The following is a 22274-nucleotide window of genomic DNA, read 5'->3' as shown; positions in this document are numbered from 1 at the left end:
TAATAATCATTCCTGTGATTGATTATGGTGCCAAGATAATTGTAATTCTTGAAGTTTTCCCGTTAACTGGTAAATTCGATTTCTTTGATATGTTTTTTCTCTAAAACTTCCCATAAGCTATTTGTAACGGACTTTATCAAACGCCTTAGTATAATCTATGAAGCAGACGTACATATCTTGGTTAACATCCAAGCATCTCCGGATTAATACATAGAAACCTAAGAAATATTCTCGTATACTCAGCCTTCAAGGAATTCAAATTGCGTTTCCTCTATATACATGTTTAATTTCTGATGTATACTTTGTTGTATGATCTTTAGGGACAATTATAGTGTATGGGACATTAGAATAATGGTACGGTGATCGCTGCATTCTCTAGCGTTTTATCTCTAGCGCTGCTTTAGCGTTCTTCTTAGGGACGCAAATTAATGTCAAAGTCAACCGTTCATTGAATATATCTCTTGAGTGATACATCACATTAAAACACTTTACCAAAAGATCCATGTGTTTCGTTTCTCTTATTTTAAGAATATCAATAGGTAATTTGTCTGGCCCGAGACTTTTCCCCTTTTGAGGGGTGTTTATCGCATGTAGTACATCTTCCTTTGTAATTTCTGCACCTTTCCAGTGGTGGATCTAGATATTTTCCTTGGGGGTGCAACTTCCAACTTTAAGGGAAACTTCCAATGAAATACCAACCAAAAGACATAAAAAAGATAAACCCAAACTACATAAGACATAAATAATAGGTCTTCTTTAATTTTGGACCTTCTTGGGGGGGGGGAGAATTTCCCTATTTGCACCCCCGTGTCCGAGATCATCTGCCTCTGCAGCTTTCTCTCTGTGTTCGAACGATATGTGTTTTATTAAGTTAGTCTCAATTATCTGTACCTCTTAAGTTATTCTACATTAATGTGATCCATATCCTAATATTTTTTTTGTTTTTAGATATATTTTGACACTTTTCAGTTCTCCTTCTATGGGCTCTTTAATTTTTTTCTTTTGCATTATACATATTTATTTACAAATTTCCGGTGTTATTTTATTTTGTGCTCTGTAAAAGTTTTTTATATAAATCAAAACTGTGTTAAAATTAATTCGTATCAATTAATATAACTGAGATTTCTGTACAATATGAGTATATATTGTGTCATGTATAAAATTCCAAATCTTATTCTCATGCAGTGGGATGTTCCTTTATAAAATTTCAAGTACACTCTAAATAATTTAAGAACCTTTTTAGGTAAAAGAAATAGGAATCCGACTTACTCACAATCAATTCATTCTACCACCGACATTCGGTTTCGCATACTATAATTTTCTATGCAGCATCAGATCAACGGTACATGGCAAACTAAATGTTGAAAATACAATAACCTGTATTAGAATACAGCCTGGTACAAAAAATATAGCCATTACGCCAATATTATATGTATGCAATTTTTTAGGTGTAAATTTAAATTAATTAAATAAATAATACAGTGCAAAAAATTAAATAAACCTTACTCACATGCCGATACAAGGAATGTTATTAAATATTTAAGAAAACATAGTGTTAAGCCGGCCACTCACGGTACAACGGCGTTGTTCAACTTCGTCGAATTCGACGAATTGACAAGGATTTTGATCGTGTGTGACCGTGCATCCAATAAAATCGTACAATTTGACCGCAGACAGACTGGCCTGTCTGCTGCAGTACTGCAGAGTTGATCTCATCAATTTGTTGAGCGTGTGTGACCGTTTACAATTTGTCGATACTGCAAAAATACATTTTTAACTACACACTTGCTTTGATCATAAATATAGAAAATCGACATGGCTTCATTTAGCGAGAATTTTTTAAGAGAGTTTTTTGAATTATATAAAGAACAAGAATGTTTATGGCAAATTAAAGGTAAAACATATCACGATAGAAACGCCCGAAAACAGGCAATGGGCATTCTAGTTTTAAAGTTCCAAGAAGTGAACAAAGATGCGAATGAAGAATATGTAAGAAAAAAAATTAACAATTTTAGAACATCCTATAAAAGAGAATTAAAATTAGTATTGCAGTCAAGTAAATCGGGTGCAGGGACAGACGAGATTTATAAACCTAAATTATGGTATTTTCCGTTGCTTTCATTTTTAAATGATCAGGATGTACCCCGAAGAGCTATTTCAAATCTATCTGATGAGGAAGAGGTAAGTAAATTAAAAAAAAATACATTCTAACAACTTTATTTTGCCAACTAACAGCCCCTTCATTATTAAAGTATGCCATAAAATTTTCTCTTGTATTTTTTGCGACCTGTGTTGAACTCTTAGCACTAGAACTGATTTCTAAATTGGTTAAATCATCTGAAGTAATTCGCAGTCCTGGTGTAAATGTTCCAGATTCTTCGTCTTCATGATCCAAATGGTGTTGAGGAGTATATCCTCTTGGACTTTTTTTACGCAAAAAATTATGTACAACGCAACATGCCATTACTATTTTCTCAATAGCTTCCACATTAACCTGTATGTCTGTATGAAATATTCGAAATCTAGCAGCTAAAATTCCGAATACATTTTCAATTATGCGCCGCGCACGTGACAATCTGTAATTAAAAATGGTTTTTTCTTTTCCTACATTTGTATGAGAAAATGGTTTCAGTAAGTTTGGTCCTAACGAAAAAGCATCATCTCCAATAAAAACATAAGGTAGAGTTCGTTCGCTAGGTTCAATTTTTGCTGGTTGAGGTATGTTTAGACTTCCGGATACCAATTTCTCATAAAATTTAGTATTTTTTAACACACCTCCATCCGAAATTCTTCCATTGGTACCAATATTGCAGTACATAATTTCATAATTTGCATTCGCTATAGCCATAAGAACTATACTGTGAAATCCTTTGTAATTGTAAAAGTAAGAGCCTGAGTGAGCTGGTGGAATAATTCGAACGTGCTTTCCATCTATAGCACCTAAACAGTGTGGAAAGTTCCACATTTCTTCAAACAATTTTGCAACATTCTTCCATTCCTCTTCATTTTTTGGAAACTAAAAAAAAACAGTATTTGTAAAAAATATTCAACCTACCTAATACACTAAAATGTTTCTATAAAAGGTGAACTGGATATCGAGTTCTGGCAACAACATGAAACCTCGATAATATAAGTTTACTCATTTTTTTAGGTGACTAATTTAAGCAGCCCAATTGGCGATGACAATTTTTCACCAATAACTGCTGATAATGAAGATTCACAATTGTCTCAAGACTCGACACTATCAGTTAGTAGTGCTACTCCTTCATCTACCAAAACTTCATCTATGAAAAAAAAACGACTGCGAGCAGCAACAGATCCCAGGGATGAACTTCTTATTACAATAAACGAGAAGTTACAACAGTCAACGCCAGTTGTTCAAAGAGAAAAGGATAGATTTGATATTTTTGGGGATAATGTAGCCGTAAAATTAAGGGGGCTTCCCAATAGTCAAAGAATAATGGCAGAAAAACTAATAAATGACGTTCTATTTGAGGCCGAAAGTGATGTTTTATGCAGAGGATGGCGATTGCAGCCACCATCAAGCATTCCAAGTGTTACCAATAACTCTCGAATTCAAGATAATTATTTTGGCAGCACGGCGACAGGTAATACTTATGTACAATTAGAAGCTCATAATGTCGGTCAAAATAATCCACTATATTCAGCATCTGAGCTTTTTTCCACTTTTAACGATAACAATAATAATTAGTAAGTTTAGTTGCGTTATATGTATTTTTTAACTACTTTTGTTTTTTTTGTACCAATAAAACATTTTTTTTTTCTGTTAGCTTGTATGTACACTATAGTATAATAGTTTCATTAAAATATAAAGAAGATTTATTAACGTTTTTACTTACTTTCAAATATTCCTCACGAAGAACTGAATAAATAGCACCACAAGTTTCAGGTATTATTTTGCCTAATGCTTGAGGGGAGATGATAGTAGAAAACTTTAAATCTTCATAGTTTCTTCCAGTCGCCAAAAATCTAAAAAATAAATAAATAGAATATTTTGCATAATTTCTTTCAAATACAATTAAAAAAAAATTAAAAAGTGTTCTTAAAATGTATTTTTTAACTTACCTTAAAGTTGCCGAAAGTCTTTCATGTGGTGATATTGCAGGACGCATTATTGTGTCATTTTTTGTAATGAGAGGAGTTACCGCTGATAACAACTCCTCATAACTAGTTTCATCCATTCGAAGGTAGTTTCTCCAATCGTCTGGATGTAATCGCAACTCAGCTATTAAATTGACATGACTCAGTGCATCCCTTTTCATAAGCCATTCTTTGCACCAAAACCTACGTTTCATTTTAGGTTTGTTTTTACGCTTAGTTAGACACAAAGCAAGAGACGCTAAAATGATTGTTTGATTTGACATGGTCGAGAACCAAACAAATACTGCAGCGCAGTACCGTGTGTGGGCGCACCAGATATGCCAACAAATTGAACAACGCCGCTGTCCGATTATGTCGAACGACACCGCTGTACCGTGAGTGGCCGGCTTTAAACTCTGTTATGGTAATCTGGAGATAAGTGTTCATTGGTTTTAATGCACTAATTAAAGACAGTGGGGAAAGCTCTTAGGGGAAGAGTAATATTAACAAGTAGGATAAGAATTTAGTTATTACTGTGAATTGTTTGTTTAAAATTATGTCTGATGTTATATTTACCTATTTAAAAGTTATTTATATTTATTGTATAGATATTTATATTTATTTATTGTATTGTAATCTACAATAAATATAAATAACTTTAAAATAATATAACATCATCTTAATTTTCAACAAACAATTTACATTAATAACTACATTCCTATTCTAGTTGCTAATATCACTTTTCCCCTCAAGAACTTTCCCGATAGTCGTCAATTAGTGTAGTAAAGCCGATGATCACCTGTATTCAGATTACCATAACGGATTTTTACACTATGTTTTCTCAAACATTTAATAATAATCCTTGTATCGGCATGTAAGTAAGATAGACAGCACCCTAATACGGGTTATTGTATTTTCAGCTGTTAGTTTGCCATGTACCGTTGACCTGAGGATGCATAGAAAATTCATCATCAATTAGCCTATATTTATCCACTACTGAACGTAGGCCTCCCGTAAAATTTTCTACCTATTTCTATCTTGTGCTTCTTGCATCCAGTTTGTGGTGATGCGCTTGATATCATCCGTCCATCTAGTTGGTGGTCGTCCTCTGCTTCGATATGCCTCTTGCCTTGGTCGCCATTCCCGAATCTTTCTGGTCCATCTACCATCCGTTAATCTAGCAACATGTCCGGCCATTTTTTCAACTGCATCTGTGACTCCTGTTCTTCGTCTTATTTCTAGTTTTGGTACTTTATCTCTGATGGTAATACCTAATATTGATCTTTGAATAGCGCATTGTGTAACTCTTATTTTATCTATTGTTTTTTTTTGTCAGAGTCAGTGCTTCTGCACCATATGTAAAACGCACTGGTTAAGAACCTTTCTTTTTAAACAAACTGGGATAACAGACTTGAAAATGTTATTCAATCTACCAAAGGCAGCCCATGTGAGACCTATCCTTCTTTGTATTTCAGTTGTCTGATTATCTCGGCCTAAGCGAATCTCAGGCCCTAGATATTTGTAAGCTATTACTTGATCGATGCTATGGCTCTCAATCAGAATTTTATCGCTGACTACAAGGTTGGTCATACATTTTGTCTTGGAGGTGTTAATTTTAAGACCAATTGTTTTTGACCCTTTATAGAGCGTGTGCAGCAATTATGTAGCTTTATCAATTCTATCAAATATTAAAACGATGTCATCGGCAAATCTTAGGTGGTTCAGATCTTCCCCATTTATATTAATTCCCATGTTATCCTCTCGTTTCATTTGCTTGAACATATATTCAAGAACAGCTGTAAACAATTTAGGGGAGATAGTATCACCCTATCTAATTCCACGTTCTATTCGAAACTTCTTGATATCTTCATGAAGGCGGACACAAGCTGTACCAGTTTCGTAAATACTTTTAATCAATGCGATATATCGGTAGTCAATGCGGCAGTCAGCCAATGCTCGAAGCATTTTATGATGATCTATAGTATCAAACGCCTTTTCATAATCTACGAATATAAGAAAGATAGGCTTGTTATACTCTGTACACTTTTCTATTAACGTTTTTATGACTTGTAGATGATCATTTGTTCCGTATCTGGAGCGGAACCTAGCCTATTCACAAGGTTGGTAACTATCCAGTTTGTTCACAAGCCGTTTTGTTACTATCTTCATGAATAGTTTGTATGTATGGGAGAGCAAACTAATAGGTCTGTAGTTCTTTAGTTCTGAAATGTCATCTTTTTTGTGCATTATAGTTATTATTGCATTATGCCACTGGGAAGGGGTTACGCCTCTTGTCAAACAAGTATTGAACATCTTTTTCAACACATTTACTAACGTTCCTCCTCCTTCTTTGATTTGTTCAATGACTATCCCATCTTCTCCAGATGATTTATTGTTTTTCATCTCCGAGAGAGATCTGTTGAGATTTTATTTCCTCTGTTGTGATATCTGGGATGTCTTCATAGAAAATTATAGTATGCAAAACCGGTCGTCGGTGGTAGAATAAATTGATTGTGAGTAAGTCTTATTCTTATTTCCCTTTTACCTAAATTAAATATGGACTCTTACCGGCAACATATTCACGATATTAATTTAAGAAACGTTTATTAAATTTGAAAATGTCCAGAGCAGAAACTTTTGTTCGAATATATGGATATAAAAGAGTATTAACTTTTAATAGAGAAAAATAGAGTTTATTAAATATATAAACCTACTTAGTAATCTTTAAAATAACCACAATCAGTTTTAAACATCCTGTTTTAAAGACTTTAACTTTATTGGATTCGTAATTATTTTAACAGACTGTCTGTTCAAAATTTTGTTACCAGTTGAAAAAGTTCGACCTTGAACAATGAACAAAAAACTCAACACATTCTTCTTAATTATTAAAGATTATTCTCTACTTAGGTTTTTAATAGCTTTTGATTTTGTGCATTCAAAAAGAAATTGCCTGGATACATCAAGCATTACATCAAAGATTGCTTAACATTGTTTATATCATTTTTCGTAGTACAAGGCTGGGCTTTCCTTCTATAAAACAGTGTTTTATAGGCTCAAATATATAAAACATTCATCAAATCAAAAACAGTAATTTTAAATTTTGTTACCAGTTGAAAAAACTTAGGCCTTGAATAATCAACGAAGAACTTAACACGTTCTTCCTAATTATTAAAGATTGTTTTCTACTTAGATTTTTAATACCATGTGATTTTGTGCCTTATAAAAGAAATTGTCTAGATACATCAACCATTATATCAAATATTGAATAAGATTGAATGTATTCTTAGTACAAGGCTAGACTTTCACAATAAAAGCAGTGTTTTCATGGCTCAAATATATGAAACATTGGTCCAATAATAAAAGAGTTTAATGTTTCTAAGCAAAAACCTTTTTGGCACAATAAACCCTAGAAATGATCAAGAAATTAAAATATTTTCAACTGTAAAGTTGATTTGTTTATAGCAAATTGTTATTGTACATAGTAGATATTTGTATATAGTATTTAATTTTTGTAAACTTTTCTAGTGATATGTAAACTGCTGCTCTATCATGTAAGTCTACTGAAATCAAAAATGTGCCAGAGTTAATGACCTTCATTGCCCTTTTTAAAAAATTGTCATCATTAAGTTAAAAACGGATATGTTATTTACATATGAACAGAGTAAAATATACCTAAAATAACTAACACTAACTTCCAAAAGAAACTACTCTATTTAAGGTCATATTTTTGCACATTTTTTAATTCAGCTTAGTTTCTAAGAAGAATATAGTCGGCCAGTATATAATATTGTATTCTACTTAAAGAAAAACGAAGAATTTAGTTTTATTTACCACTGAGCAGTGCAATGTTGATGATTTTATTTATATTTTGATGCAGAGAAAGTTTTTTGTTTGGGTTTATCTTGACTTCAAATATGTCATCTCTAAAGTTGACCTAAATAATTTTGGCATATGCTTGGGTTGAATACATAACCTTCAAAATAAACTAATAAGCTGGTATTACAACAGCATTGAGTATCTTCAACTATATTCTTAACTCTTAACTCAAATTGCATTAACCTGAATAAAATAAGTACGTGGAAGACAATCGATGCTTTTTGGAGAAACTAAATTACTTACTTATCAAAACTATCTAGCATTATCGACTTAATACTCGTGTTGACTCAGTAATACACTTAAAAATTTATTCAGTATATTTTTATACGAAATATTCCAAAAACTAAAAATTTTCTCTGTCGCCACTTTTTATGGGGTAAAACTATATAACTCCAAAATACCTCCATGTTTGTCATTACTTTTGTTAAATATCATGTACATGTTACATTTTCAATATAATACTTTAGTTGAAGTACAAAAAATATTTGTAGCAAACATACAACTTTTGTACATATTTATTTTGCCTGATGTCGTTTGACTAGTCACTACCAATGTTTTTCAAAATGATTACATTCTTCATTAAAGTATTATATTCTATCATTTAAAAAAAAAATGTTATATTTTTATGCCAAAAAATTGTTCAAACTCAGACAACTAACAGTTGGGCATTTTGTAAATATTTGTTACATAGTTTTTTTTTCAACAATATTTTGTCTGTTATTATGGGACTCAGGCCAGTTGTGATTGAGAAGGTATGAACGTGTATGTTTTTAAAAACCCCAAATAAAAAGTGAATTATTTAATATTTGTTTGTTTTTAATTCCTTTAGCCCTAATTTTACCCTAAAAAGTTTAATAATAAATATGGATGAAAAAGTGTCAAAAAAAATGTTAATGTTAAATGTTAAATGTCATGTTAAATGTTAATAAGTCAACTTAGTATCATTACTGCTACTACACAACTACAGAAAACTACTACTTAGAACACTGACACAGTTTGTGACTCAAAGGCACCGTTGTTTGGTCGTTATAGATGATAGGCGAGGTCATTTAGGGAGGTGAGGAACCTTCGAAATATATACACAAAACAAAAAAAGATAAAAGCAAAAGAACAATCGTTCAAAAAACAGTGATCGCCACTGTTTTTAAATATTTTATTTCCAAAGAAAATATACTGTTTTCCAAAGAAACCCCCACACATACGTTAATCTGATTCACCTTTAATCATGATTAAATTTTAGAAAATGCATAAAAAATTATATAAATTTAGTAAATATAAAAATAAATATGATATTAAACTGTTAAATGTAAAAACTAAAAGTGATATAAATCTTTTAAATGTAAAATCTAAATGTGTGTCTAGTAAAGATAATATCTTCTTCTTAAAGTGCCTATCAGTTCCGGACGTTGGCGATCATCACGGCTATCTTCACTTTGCTTATTGCAGCGCGGAACAGTTCAGTGGTAGTCGTGTTATACCACTTTCGCAAATTTTGAAGCCAGGAAATGCGTCTTCTTCCCGGTCCTCTCGGAGAGGACCGAGAAGATAATATAAATAATAATAATAATTCTAGTGACAACGTAAGCCTTCTTACTCAAGTAAAAGGGTGAAAAAGTACCTGTTCTGTGCATATTTAGTATAAGTCCATAACTGGCGTATAACTGAAAATCACATTAGCGATGGTCAACTACTCCGACACTGTAGAATAATGATTACAATGGAGTCGAATAATATTGTCTTTTTTATCTCCTTTTTATGTAGACATGACTCTGTTTTTAAATGTGCCTCCAATAAGTTGTCGTTCCATCGTTTTCGTGGTCTTTGGCTTATTTGATCGTTCCATTCTACTCTTCTATTTCTTACCTAAGTCTTGATGTTCTCCACCTTGTATCTGCGTCGTTTATATGTACTTCTAGCTCTGTCCCATACTGTGTTACAATCAACTGTTTTGATCTTTGCTGTTTCTAACATCCTTTTTGTCCTCTCTGTGTCAGTTCTTGTTTCTGCCGGGTATGTCATTAGTGGTCTAATAACTGTTGTAAATTCTGTCTTTAATTTCTTTCCCGATATTTTTATTTCTCCATATTATATCATTCAGGCAACCTGCGACTCTGTTTGCTCTATTCATTTAATCTTCCACTTCAGTTTCGAGCTTTCCATAGCTAGATAATGTGATGCCTAGATATTTAAACTCCACCACCTGTTCTATTAACTCAGCTTCCAGCTCCAATTTACATCTTAGTAAACTTGCCATTATAACCATGTATTTTGTCTTTTTTGGCAAAATTAACATGTTAAATTTTCTGGCGGTTATTAAATTGGTGCAGCATACGTTGTAAATCATCTTCACTTTGAGAGAGTCCTATTACGTCGTCTGCATAGCAGATTATTTTAAGTTGTTTTTCTCCCATTTGGTATCCTTTTTTAGTCTTTACTTTTGTTATTATTTTATCCATAATCAGGTTGAACAATAGAGGACTCAGGGAATCTCCCTGTCTTATCACATTACCAGCTTGAATAGGTCGATTAGTTCTTTATCTACTTTTACTCTTAGTGTGTTGTTTTGGTAGATAATATCGATCGTTTTGATTATTCCTAGAGGTATCTCAGAGGTATTGAAGATCTTCAGAGACTGATGACCAGAATAGCGAAGTATGGAAAAGAGTACGGTCTAACAATGAACGTCAAGAAGACGAAATTTATGAGAATATTGAAAACTCAAAGTAATAACGAGAATTTTCTAATAAACGGAACAAACGTCGAACAAGTGGACAAATATGCATATCTGAGAACAATAATTAACTTCACAAATGATTACATTCAGAAGATTAAAATCAGAACAGAAAAGGCTAGAGCAAATTTCAACAAAATGAGAAGAGTGCTATGTACAAGGGATTTAAAATTGGAACTAAGAGTTAGGTTGGCGAGGTGCTATATTTTTTCGACTTTGTTTTATGGAATAGAATCTTGGACCTTGAATGCGACATCGTTGAAAAAACTGGAATGATTTGAGCTGTGGGTGTATAAAAGAATTCTGAAAATATCGTGGACAGAACAGGTCACAAACAAAGAGGTTCTGAGAAGGACAAATAAAGAAATAGAAATTTTAAATACAATTAAAACAAGAAGATTGGAATATCTCGGATATATTATACGTGGAGAAAAATACGCCTTGCTCCAATTGATTATGCAAGGAAAGAGAAGCATAGGAAGGCGTAAAATGTCATGGCTGCGCAACCCACCAAGAAGAGGTATCTCTCTTTCGTACAATAAGTGAATAACGTGCTTTAATTTGACCCGGTCAAATGTCTTCTTAAGGTCCACGAAGCATAGATATGGCGGTTTGTTGTATTTTAATGATTTTTCTTGCACTTGCCTCATTATAATTATAGCGTCGGTGCGTGATGTTCCCGACCTAAAACCTTGTTGTTCTTCTGCTAGTATTATAATTTCATTCAGTTTATTTGTTATTACTTTGGTTGATAATTTTAGTGTTGTGTTTAATAAATTAATTCCTCTGTAATTTTTTGGGTCTGATTTATCTCCCTTTTTGAAGAGAGGTATTAGATGCTTAGATCTCCATTTTTGGAGATTTTGTTTATTATATATTTTACTTCAATATATAACACCGGAGTGATTCCCACAGATTGGCTCAAATCCACCTTTGTCGCAATACCTAAAAAACACAATGCGAGAAAATGCTCAGAATATCGATTAATTAGCCTAATGAGCCACACTCTTAAAATTTTCCTAAGAATACTTCACAACAGAATTAGACGCAAATGCGAAGAAGATCTCGAAGATACCCAATTTGAGTTTAGAAATGCTATGGGAACCAGGGAGGCACTTTTTGCGCTTAACATCCTATTACAAAAATGCCGTGACTAAAGAAAAGATGTATTTTCATGTTTCGTGGATTTCGAAAGGCATTCGATAAAGTACAGCATGTAAAATTAATGCAAATACTGAAAAATATAGGAATAAATGACAAGGATATTCGTGTCATTAAAAATTTGTACTGGAATCAAACTGCTATCGTAAAAATTGGAGATAACTACACCGATGAAATCTCCATACAACGAGGAGTCAGACAAGGTTGCATTTTGTCGCCAACATTATTCAATATTTACTCGAACCAGTTATTTAAAAAGGCACTTGAGAGACAACCATATGGAATAAAAATCAACGTGGAACTACTTCATGTGATTAGATATGCAGACGATACAGTAATTATGTCAGATAATATTGAAGGTCTCCAAATACTGCTTGATCGTATTCACGAGGTAGGAGAGGAAATGGGCATAAAAATAAACTCAAACAAAACCAAATTTTTAGTGTTTAGTCGTGACCCACATCCCGATGCAAAGCTTCAATCAAACGGAGTCCAAGTTGAGAAAGTCCAAAAAATGACAAGTTTGGGAACTGTTATAATGGACCAACTAGATCCAGACATAGAAATAAAACGTAGCAATGACTAAAACTACTTTTATGAAAATGAAGTCATTTCTTTGCAATAATCATCTCAGTTTAGAACTAAGACAAAGAATGGTTAAGTGTTAAGTTTGGTCTGTACTTTTGTATAGTGCAGAAGTGTGGACGCTAATAGTATCGATCATGAACAAAATTGAAGCAGTGGAAATGTGGGTTCATAGACCAATGCTAAAAATATCTTGGACAGCAAAGAAAACTAATAAAGAAGTCCTAAGCAGCGTCAACAAAGATAGAGAACTGCTAAAGACTGTTAAACATCGAAAAATGTCTTATCTGGGACATAGAGTAAGAGGAAGTCGATATAAAATATTACAACTGATCCTTAAAGGTAAAATAGAGGGCCGTAGAGGTGTAGGAAGAAAACAAGTTTCTTGGTTAAAAAACATTCGTGAATGGACACAGATATCAAATGCAGGACAATTATTCCATATTGCAGAAGATCGAGAAGCCTTCGCAATGGTGATCGCCAACGTCGGATAATTCTGATATGGCACGCGAAGAAGAAGAATAAACAACAAATAACCTTTGGTTTCAACTGCTAGATTTAACCTTCAACTCGGCTGCAGCTCCACAAGATTTGTGTAGCATTGTTGGTTACATATTAATATGATTGCCTCAATCAAGTCTGTAATCCCGGATTACCCCTAGATGCTTAACCTTATTTGTTCTTTCTAGTTCCTCCCCAAATAATTTTAGCTCACTCAGTCCAGTATGCTTCCTCTTATTAGTAAAGCCTACTACATAGTTTAGTTCTAGAAGAGTTTACAGAGAGGTTATCTTTCAGACACCAATTCTATATGTAGTAAAGGGCATATTGCTTCGACAAGAGAATGGTAAGCATCAAAAAAGACATTGTTAACAGTAAAACAGAAATTGAATTTCTCAGTGTAAGCTTAATTTCACCAGTCTTTAACTTAGTAATAGACAAAGTAATCAAGGATATTAAAAAGGGACAATAAGGATACAAACTAAGTAGAAATCAAATAAAAATCCTTTGTTATGCAGACCAAGTAATCCTTATCTCAGATAAAAAGATAACCTACAGCGAAAAGTACAAGCATTCAAAATAATGGCTTAGGCGTAGAATATAAAAATATTATTTATATATAAGATGAAATATTTACTGGTGCCAAAAGAATCCAAACGATGCAATTAACTAGCAAAGAAATATTCGAAGTCTCGGGATTCGTGTATTTTCGGGTAAAAGTATCCCGCTACGGAAAATATAAAAGAGAGAATACGAAATAATCAAGTAAGAGATTTTTTTAAAATACAGGATGTTGTTGGAAAGAAAATTCAGAAAATACGGATATGGAAGCAGCATGTTACACAAATGTATCAATGGAACAAATGTACATAGTATGAGTTATTCCTAATAGCAAGATATTTAAGACCAATAGACACCAGACCACCAATAAGACCACTTAAAAGATGGCTAATCGATTTAAGATATCAAAATAAATAAAAAAATAATGTATAGAAAATAAACCAAGCTTATATAAGTTTTGAATGACAGCAAAGGGCTGTATTTCACCTATTAGAACAAGATGATAGATACATAATTTTGATTTTTCTACTACCAATTACAATTACAACTTCAATATCAGTAGTGTTCTGGAGCTATTTTCTTTGCGGCAAGTAATTACTATTTTATTGGGAATAAGCCACAATTGAAGGTTAAAGTAAGTTTATTGACATTTCAATTTCCACTTCGGAAATCGTTCTCAAAATACAAATATTACTAAATTAAACAATTTTTTTTTTGTTTAAAATGGAATGTACAAGAGGTAGTAGAATATGGGCCGCTTGGGCTACCCCCTCCACTCTCACTTTGACATCACGCTCACGACTAGTGTCATATCAAGAAGACACTACGACGTATCATCGTTCTTCTTTTTCTTTCCGTCTATCACCTCTTGTAATATACAGGGTATAGTTAGAAAGTCAAAGCAATTCATGTATTGCTGGAAAGGATATAACGTAAAGAATACAATGACAAAAATCAAACATGGCGACCGGCCAAAGAGGCATTAGGTTTGTAGAACGACATGTGAGGTATGACAGGAAATAGAAAAAATACGGTACAAAACGTATAGTTACAGAGATGTAATGGGAGCATATTTTAAATTCACAACAATATTTGGTTCTAAATCTATTTCTTCGCAAAAATTACCAAAAAGAACGTCAGTAAGTTTCTGAAAACCATTGTTTTTTTTTATTTTATAAATTGTTAAAAATAGCTTTTCCAGTGTCACTTTTAACATTTTGACAAGCTGATCTAATTTATTTTATTAAGACTATGCTTTCTACCAAAAACAACTTGATTGATGACAAATTGATGATTGTAATTGAGTAATAGTTTTTTGAAGCAAACTAAAACTTGATTTAATGAATAAAAGTTGCTGCTGAAGAGCGTTGAATAACGTTCCAACGTGAAATAGTCTGAATAGAAAAAATCGGCTTCCAACCATGTTCCCCATCGTGTTAGAACGGGCTCTGGTGGAAGTGGAATAGTTGAAAACATTTCTTTATAAAGTTCAATTCTTATATTCATATGTATACAAAGGATACACAGAATACAACGAATACAAAAATTTTGACGGACAATATAAAGACCTTCCAGTATCAACACGTATTGTTATGACGCTAATGAAACCTCTACTATCAAAAGGTCACTGTTTGGCTACAGACAACTTTTATACATCCCCTGAACTAACTGACCTTTTATTAGCAGTTTGGACAGATACATACGGTACTATTAAAATGCAAAGAAATGGTTTACCCCAGAAATGAAGAACAAACTTAAGAAAAATAAAGTTATCACGTTTCAAGAAGGAAAGGCAATAGTAATGAAGTGAAAGAATAAACGGGAAGTTTGTGTGCTGTCAACTCAGCATAATGCCCAAATGGTTACTGAAGAAGGGCTTGGAAAGGAGATAAAAAACCTAGGATTGTTCAAGATTACAACAATACTATGGGTGACATCGACAGAGTCGACCAACATCTTTCTCATTACTCTGTAACTAGGAAGCGTGAAAAGAGATATTAAAAAAATAATATTCTTCCACTGGAAGCATGCTTTATCGTTGTACAAGAAAAGCGGAGGGCTAGAAACTCATTTAGAATTTCGAATGGGTTTGATAACGCAACTGATTGAGGTTTACTTCAAAGATAGAGGTGTGTCAAGAGAAAGACCTTCAACGCTTCCAAACCCACTTAGACTTACCAGTCGACATTTTCCAGAAGTTTAACTAGAGTGTGTGTTGTGTGCAGTAAGGCGAAAGACAAATCCGGAAAGAACTTGAGGCGCGAATCAAAGTATCTTGCTTTAAGAAGTACCATGCTTTAAAACGTATCATACGGTAACTAACTTTTAGTTTCTCTTGTTTGTGTTCATTATTATAAAAATATAAATACATATATGTACGTCTTGTTCTTTACGCTACAATGCAACTGTAAGCTCTTCAGAATAAATACTTTTTGGTTATCATCCACAGCGTGCAAAAAAATTTTTCATGTCTAATTTGCTTGGGAATGGCTTTTAAATGAAAAACGAAGAAGGTTGTATTGTCTACCTTGCCTCTAGACAAGGTAGACAATAAAACCTTTTGATCGCAGGTGTTATTTATCCAACCAAAAACCCGTCAACGAGATATCTCGAGATATTTGTTATCCACGACTTCAACCGTTAAAAAAAAATAAAAAACAAACCGAAAATCAACATTTTTTAATTCTGCAAGAAGTGAAAAAGCAAGTGCATTAATAAAAAAATAGGTTTTTGGGACCGTTTTTGGAAAAATAAATGGTTCGTTAAGGGTTAACTGATTGTTGCAATCGGTCTAGTTTTCCATTGAATATCCCGTTTTACGGTATATTTTGAACCTACTGAACAATCTTCCAATTCGGTACTCATTGTTTTTGCATCAAATTCTTCTTCGCTGATAATTTTTAAAGTTTCATTCATTTCAGACCAAGATAATGTTTTGAAAATAGCTATTCGGGTTTTAAGGGCTCTCGTACTCAATTTTGATACTTAATCTTGATCTTAAACATCATCTAACTTCAAGGTATTAGCAAATATTTCAGTATAAACGGACCATATTGTGTTTTATTCCAAAAATCCGTCTTAAATGGAAACTAAAATAAAAATAAATTTTAATAACAACAAAATTAGTATACTTAATACTTAACCATAATACTTAGGAGACCACACTTACCTAAGTAATAAATTCTTTTGACCAGTCTCACCGAAATGTACTATTTTCATGTAATGTGTATAAATCTGGTTATTTTTGGAAATATAATTTAAAAATTATTAAAATTTGTCAATTTATAAATAATATATATATATATATATATATATATATATATATATATATATATATTTTATAATTAATTATATAATTAAGAATAAGTTATTGAAGATCAAAATTTGATAATATTTACTAGAAATCATTTGTATGCACATGAATATAGTATATCCTGTATAATCGAATCGAATAAATACTAATAGTTCTTCAAATCTGTTTCTTGGCAGAAAATCACTATTCTGAAATAATCTAAGATACGTGACGATTAACATATAACTGAAAGCAATGTTGCCTGCAGCTTCGAATATACAAAATATCGCACAATTAACAGGGCCGAGTTATCTGAGACAACACACATCTCATACTTGTTAATAGAAATCTTTTATTTTATTCCAACCCAGTCACAGTTTTTGAGACAAGCTGACCATGGAGAAGGTATGCTCAGTATTATGTCGTGAAACGATTTACCTACTGTTTGAAGGCTACCTTAAAACCCACCTTATTATAAGAAACATAAGAAGTACTTTGTAACACTTAATATTATAGTCTAAAAAATTAAATAGAATAAAATATAAATTAGGAAGTATCGAATAAGATTCTAAAATATGGCGAATGCTCTCTGAGATTTAAAATTTTGGTGGTGAACTCTTGAATTAATAAATTATTTATAATAGAATTATTCTATAACACGTATAAAGTACGTGTCTTTGTATCTTATTACATACAATACAATAGTACATATTTTTCTTCTGCTCGTTTTTCTTGTAATAGAACGAAGTCGTGTTATTTCCGTCATTGATTTTGGTTTTCTTTGGATATCTTGATTTTGGTTTTTGTATTTTGGCCCACTTTGCAATTCAATCTGCATCCATCTGTTCTACATGGTCTCTCCAATAACCTCACCATGCTCTTATCCATCGGATAACTTTCTGTACTTCCAATATAAGAGTGTCCTTAGTACGTATGCTAACATTAAGGGCGTTCCTTTTATCTTTCGTTTAGGCTTTCTCGCTGCCTCTATCCCTAAATAATTGTACAATTTAGTAACTAATTTATAATTTTTTTATCTATTACCAATTTTTATCGTATCGGATCTTTACATTTTAAAATACATTGTGTTGTTTTGGGCGAAATTTATGTTGAATCTTTGTGCTAATCGGTTAAATCTGTAGAAAGGGCTTGTGGATTATATTTTTATGTCAGAAAGGAATGAATAGAAAGGAATGAATAGAAAGGAATGAAGAAGTCTATCTTCTATCCTGATCGGACGAGACTTAAAGTTCTCCTGTGGAATCCCATTCCGTTCTTATTATTGTTGTATTATATGTACCTTCATTGTGTATTTTGTCCTGTAATTTCAAACTTAAAATAGATCATTTTTGAGTATTCTCTTTTTTTTTGTTTTTGAGTGATATATTAGGCTACTCGTACCAAAAATGGCATAAAAATTAATTGGATATAAATAAATATATTAATAGACAGATGATTTCAAAAAGAGAATATTGAAGAGATTGTTATTGTAGATAAACTTCTAAATTTAGTTATTAAATAAAGTGAAACTGTTTGAAAAATTCATTTGTGAAAGTAGAATAAATATGTTCTATAAAGTCATAAAATCGAGTTTATAGCGCTATTATTACCGCTATAAAGAATAATTATTAATATCAGTGAAAATCGAAGAGCTTACATGGTATATTAGGTATTTAAATATGATATACAGGTTTATATATGTTTATATACATATTATGCAATGTTTAACAACACGCTATGTGACTAGAGCAACTTCTCTTTTTCATGCTAGATTAGAATGTAGTAAATTTATAATCTTACGCCTAAGATCCAGTTGCCTAAAAATTTGGTCGTTTAAAAATATATGAATCTAAATCAACTCTGAAACCAACTCTAAGAAGGGGCTCTGCGGAATGAATAGGCTTTAACTCCAAGAACTAATACATAATTAGAAAGGTATACGGTATCTATACAAAACAAAATAAGCTATGCTTATAAAAACTCCGATATTGATGTGTCCGATAAGGCTATGTTCGATAAGTATGGTCCAGGAAAGTCGCAAAACTAATTTTTGGCGGTGCACTGAACTGAAACATCACTGGAACACTGAACAGCTTTTAATAGAGCAAAGCACACCAAACTCAAAGAGGATAAGGATTTATATCAATCAAACCTCAGGAAGTTTAAGAAAGTCTACAGACAAAGTGCTGCTTGGAAAGCGTACTGTGAGGAAATCGAAGCTTTCCTGCAGGCTTTCAAGCTTCCAAAAACAGTCTCAAAGGATTCACATCGACCTCCTCAACAGCACTAGACTGGATGGGAAAAACAATCATACCCTCACTAAACGACTGGCATCTTGCCAGAATAATGATAAGTGAGGAAAAGTTAAGATGAGCCATATCGTGCTTCACTCCTTTTAAGTCACCAGGGCCTGACGGCATATATGCGGCCATACTATAGTGGGGACTGGATATTTTTCTGCCGCACCTTGTGGGAATATTCAGAGCCTTCTTAGCTTTGAGATATATTCCTAAGAAGTGGTGAGAGGTACGTGTAGTCTTCATACCAAAACCAGGTAGTGTGGTCTTCATCCTACCAAAGGCTTTCCGACCAATTAACCTAACTCGTTTTTATTGAAAAGATTGGAAAAGACACCCAACAGTTTCATGATAGGAATTTTTACCTGGCTGTGAGCCAATGGATATTCAGTATGCTCTCTAATAAAGCAATAAGCAAAAATGTTGAAGACGTTTTTGTTAGAGACATGGTTACGAGGGAGTGTCCACAGGAATAGGTGCTGACACCACTTCTCTGAAACATAGTTCTAGACACCCTGGTTGATCAACTTAGCAGCAACGGGTTCTACACAATAGTCTATATAGACGATATTGCTGTCCTGCAAAGCGGAAGTGGTAAGTTTGAGAATATATTATGTGAGTGATTACAAATTGCTCTCCGACTAATACAAACATGATTTAAGGAACATTCACTATATACAAATACTAAGAAGACATTGGGGGTCCTCTTCACCAGAAGAAAAAATTAAAGGCTTAATACCCACAAGGATTCTATACTACAATCTAACCTTTTGTGATGAGGTAAAATACCTTGGTATTACCCTTAGTTAACATGTTAACAAGGACTTTCACTTTTATGGTAGAGCTAAAACAGCATTTATTGGCTATGAACAGTGTCGACAAACGGTGGGACGCACAGGGTGATCGCCTGGAATCTGGACTGCTGTCATTAGGTTAATGCCAACTTACGTAGCTATAGCTTGTATATCAAAAGTACTACTGACAACACCGATCAACAAACTAAATCATATTCAGCCGATGGCTTGCCTAAATATAACAGGTGCTGTGAAAACAACACCAACTGCTCATTGTTGCTCATTGGTATTACCTCTCTAGACACATAAGTCAAAGAGGTGATGCTGGTGACAATGATGTAACTGCGTTCAACGCGACTGTGCTCAGCTGATGCAAACCTTGATGTAGGAATGGGACAAATGAGAACTCGTTTCTGGCTGGGAGAACTAGATGCGCTACTTCTGCTACAGCCAGGCTGCGACTCAATTAAACCAGTCAAAATCAAGTTTGTTTTTGACAAACCCTACAAAATCTAAACAGGACAGTATAGGGAGTCAAACATGGCAAATGCATATTGCATATACACCGATGGCTATAAAATGAAAGAAGGCTTAGGATGTGTGATATATTAAGATCACTGAACCGAAGAATAAAGTGGTATATGAGCAAAAATGCCAGTGAAGTTCAGACAGAGCTGGCTGATATCTCCGTAGTCGCAAAAGAGGTAACCCAAAAAGGTATAGCCGGAACAACTACAATAATTTGCACAGATAACAGTTAAGCGTTACTAACCTTAAATAGACAACGTGTCACATCAATGTTAGTAATTGAGTGTCAGGAATCACTAACTCAAGCTTCAGATGGTAATAACGTCATCCTGAGGTAGGTGGTAGGTGTAGGTGGTACCCAACACTTGCTTGGGTGGCGTATGGTTCACTAAGAGACATCTTTAAGAGCAACATCCCGATAGCTATGAAACGGAAGACATTTGACCAATGTGTTCTTCCTATTATGACATACGGAGCAGAAACCCTCACGCTCACAAAAACAACAGCACTAAAAATGCGAGTGGCACAAAGGCGCATGGAAAGATCAATTCTCGGCGTGACAAAAAAAGACAAAATAAGGAATCAAGACTTAAAGAAGGGAACAAGGGAACTTAACGAGACTGATGATGAGGTAGGTTAAAGAACACAATAATAATAAAGGTAACCGCATTGCTGACCATTTGGCTAGGAAGGCAGCAGGCCTTGGAACTAGGACTCTTAGAACCTGGGGATCTTTTTGGTGGGGCAACTACAACAATCGCAAAAAATTTCAAATGTCACTCCCACACAAAACCATGAGAAGATGGGAAGAAGGGCAAGGATGTAGACTTGTCAAGGTAACACTAAATAACCTTAAAAAGTCAGAATCAAAGAAGTACTTAGGAATTACCAGAAAAACCTAAGCTTGGCAGTTGGTTTTTTAACTGGTCATTGTCAACAAAGCAAACACCTTCACAGACTGGGGCTAGTAGACACACCTATTTTAGGCTATTTAGGAAGTGTGAATTAGAAGACGAAACTGTTAAGCCTGTCCTATGTGAATGCCCTGAGTTATCGTTAATACGAGAGTACGCGTTCGGCGAGCCCTGGCCCACACCTGTCCACATAAGAGAGATGTCCCCTGGTGACTTGTCCACCTTCCTAGAAATGACAGAACAGACAATGAGCTAAGGGCGACAGCTCTCTGGGAGGATGCACAATGGGTCAATTGTGGCCCAAGTGCTGTGGAATTTAACTCGTCCTCCCTACTCTACAAATACAGCGAGGAATCTCAGTTAGTATTGTGTCCATTTAAATCTTCTATAATGAATTTCGGATTAGGAATCTGATTTTGGTAAGTTTACTTCTTAAGTAAGTGTTCTGGTTTGTTGACTATAGTTTGGAGGACTATTGGAATAAATAATGTTTATATACATTACATATGGGGTATAGGGTTGTGTAATAGAGGTAGTACCTTTTATTGGAACGACCACATCGAGCGTCATAGACGGGAGATGGTTCTTGATAACTGGTCCTCATAGTCATAAGACACCTAACTCTCACTTATGGCTCCACGTGCCACACCCCAAGCAATTGCATTGGTGTGCAGGCTAAACTAAGTGAGGGTAGCCAGATATGGCGAAAATTTCACCAAGTGATTGCCGATATAAGCAGTCCCTCACTTACTGACCAACGGCTTCGGGAGGATGAGCTAGTAAGTGTTTGGGGCACTCTTTTGCCCTGGAGTTGAGAAATCGGCTCCGAAGGCGGATGAACTAACAATGTGTCAACGGCATAAGGATCAAGCAGGCAAACGGAAAACCACTTGAAAACATATTCTAGAGCACGTTATAAAATGACAAACGAAA

At 33.7% G+C, this 22274-nt stretch overlaps 1 protein-coding gene across 1 annotated transcript; it reads left to right on the top strand.

The window, feature by feature from the left end:
* The first annotated feature begins 1815 nt into the window (after positions 1 to 1815).
* LOC140439329 (uncharacterized) lies at positions 1816 to 3847 on the top strand. The gene is made up of 2 exons (XM_072529172.1): positions 1816 to 2181; positions 3152 to 3847. Exons 1-2 carry the CDS (start codon positions 1816 to 1818, stop codon positions 3710 to 3712), a joined length of 927 nt encoding a protein of 308 aa, XP_072385273.1. The 3' UTR covers positions 3713 to 3847.
* Positions 3848 to 22274: the final 18427 nt, after the last annotated feature.

The sequence above is a fragment of the Diabrotica undecimpunctata genome, chromosome 4 (genome assembly GCF_040954645.1).
Source record: "Diabrotica undecimpunctata isolate CICGRU chromosome 4, icDiaUnde3, whole genome shotgun sequence".
NCBI classification, from domain to species: Eukaryota; Metazoa; Arthropoda; class Insecta; order Coleoptera; family Chrysomelidae; genus Diabrotica; species Diabrotica undecimpunctata.
The sequence above is the reverse complement of the archived record's forward strand: the minus strand, read 5'-3'. Positions and strand labels throughout refer to the sequence as shown.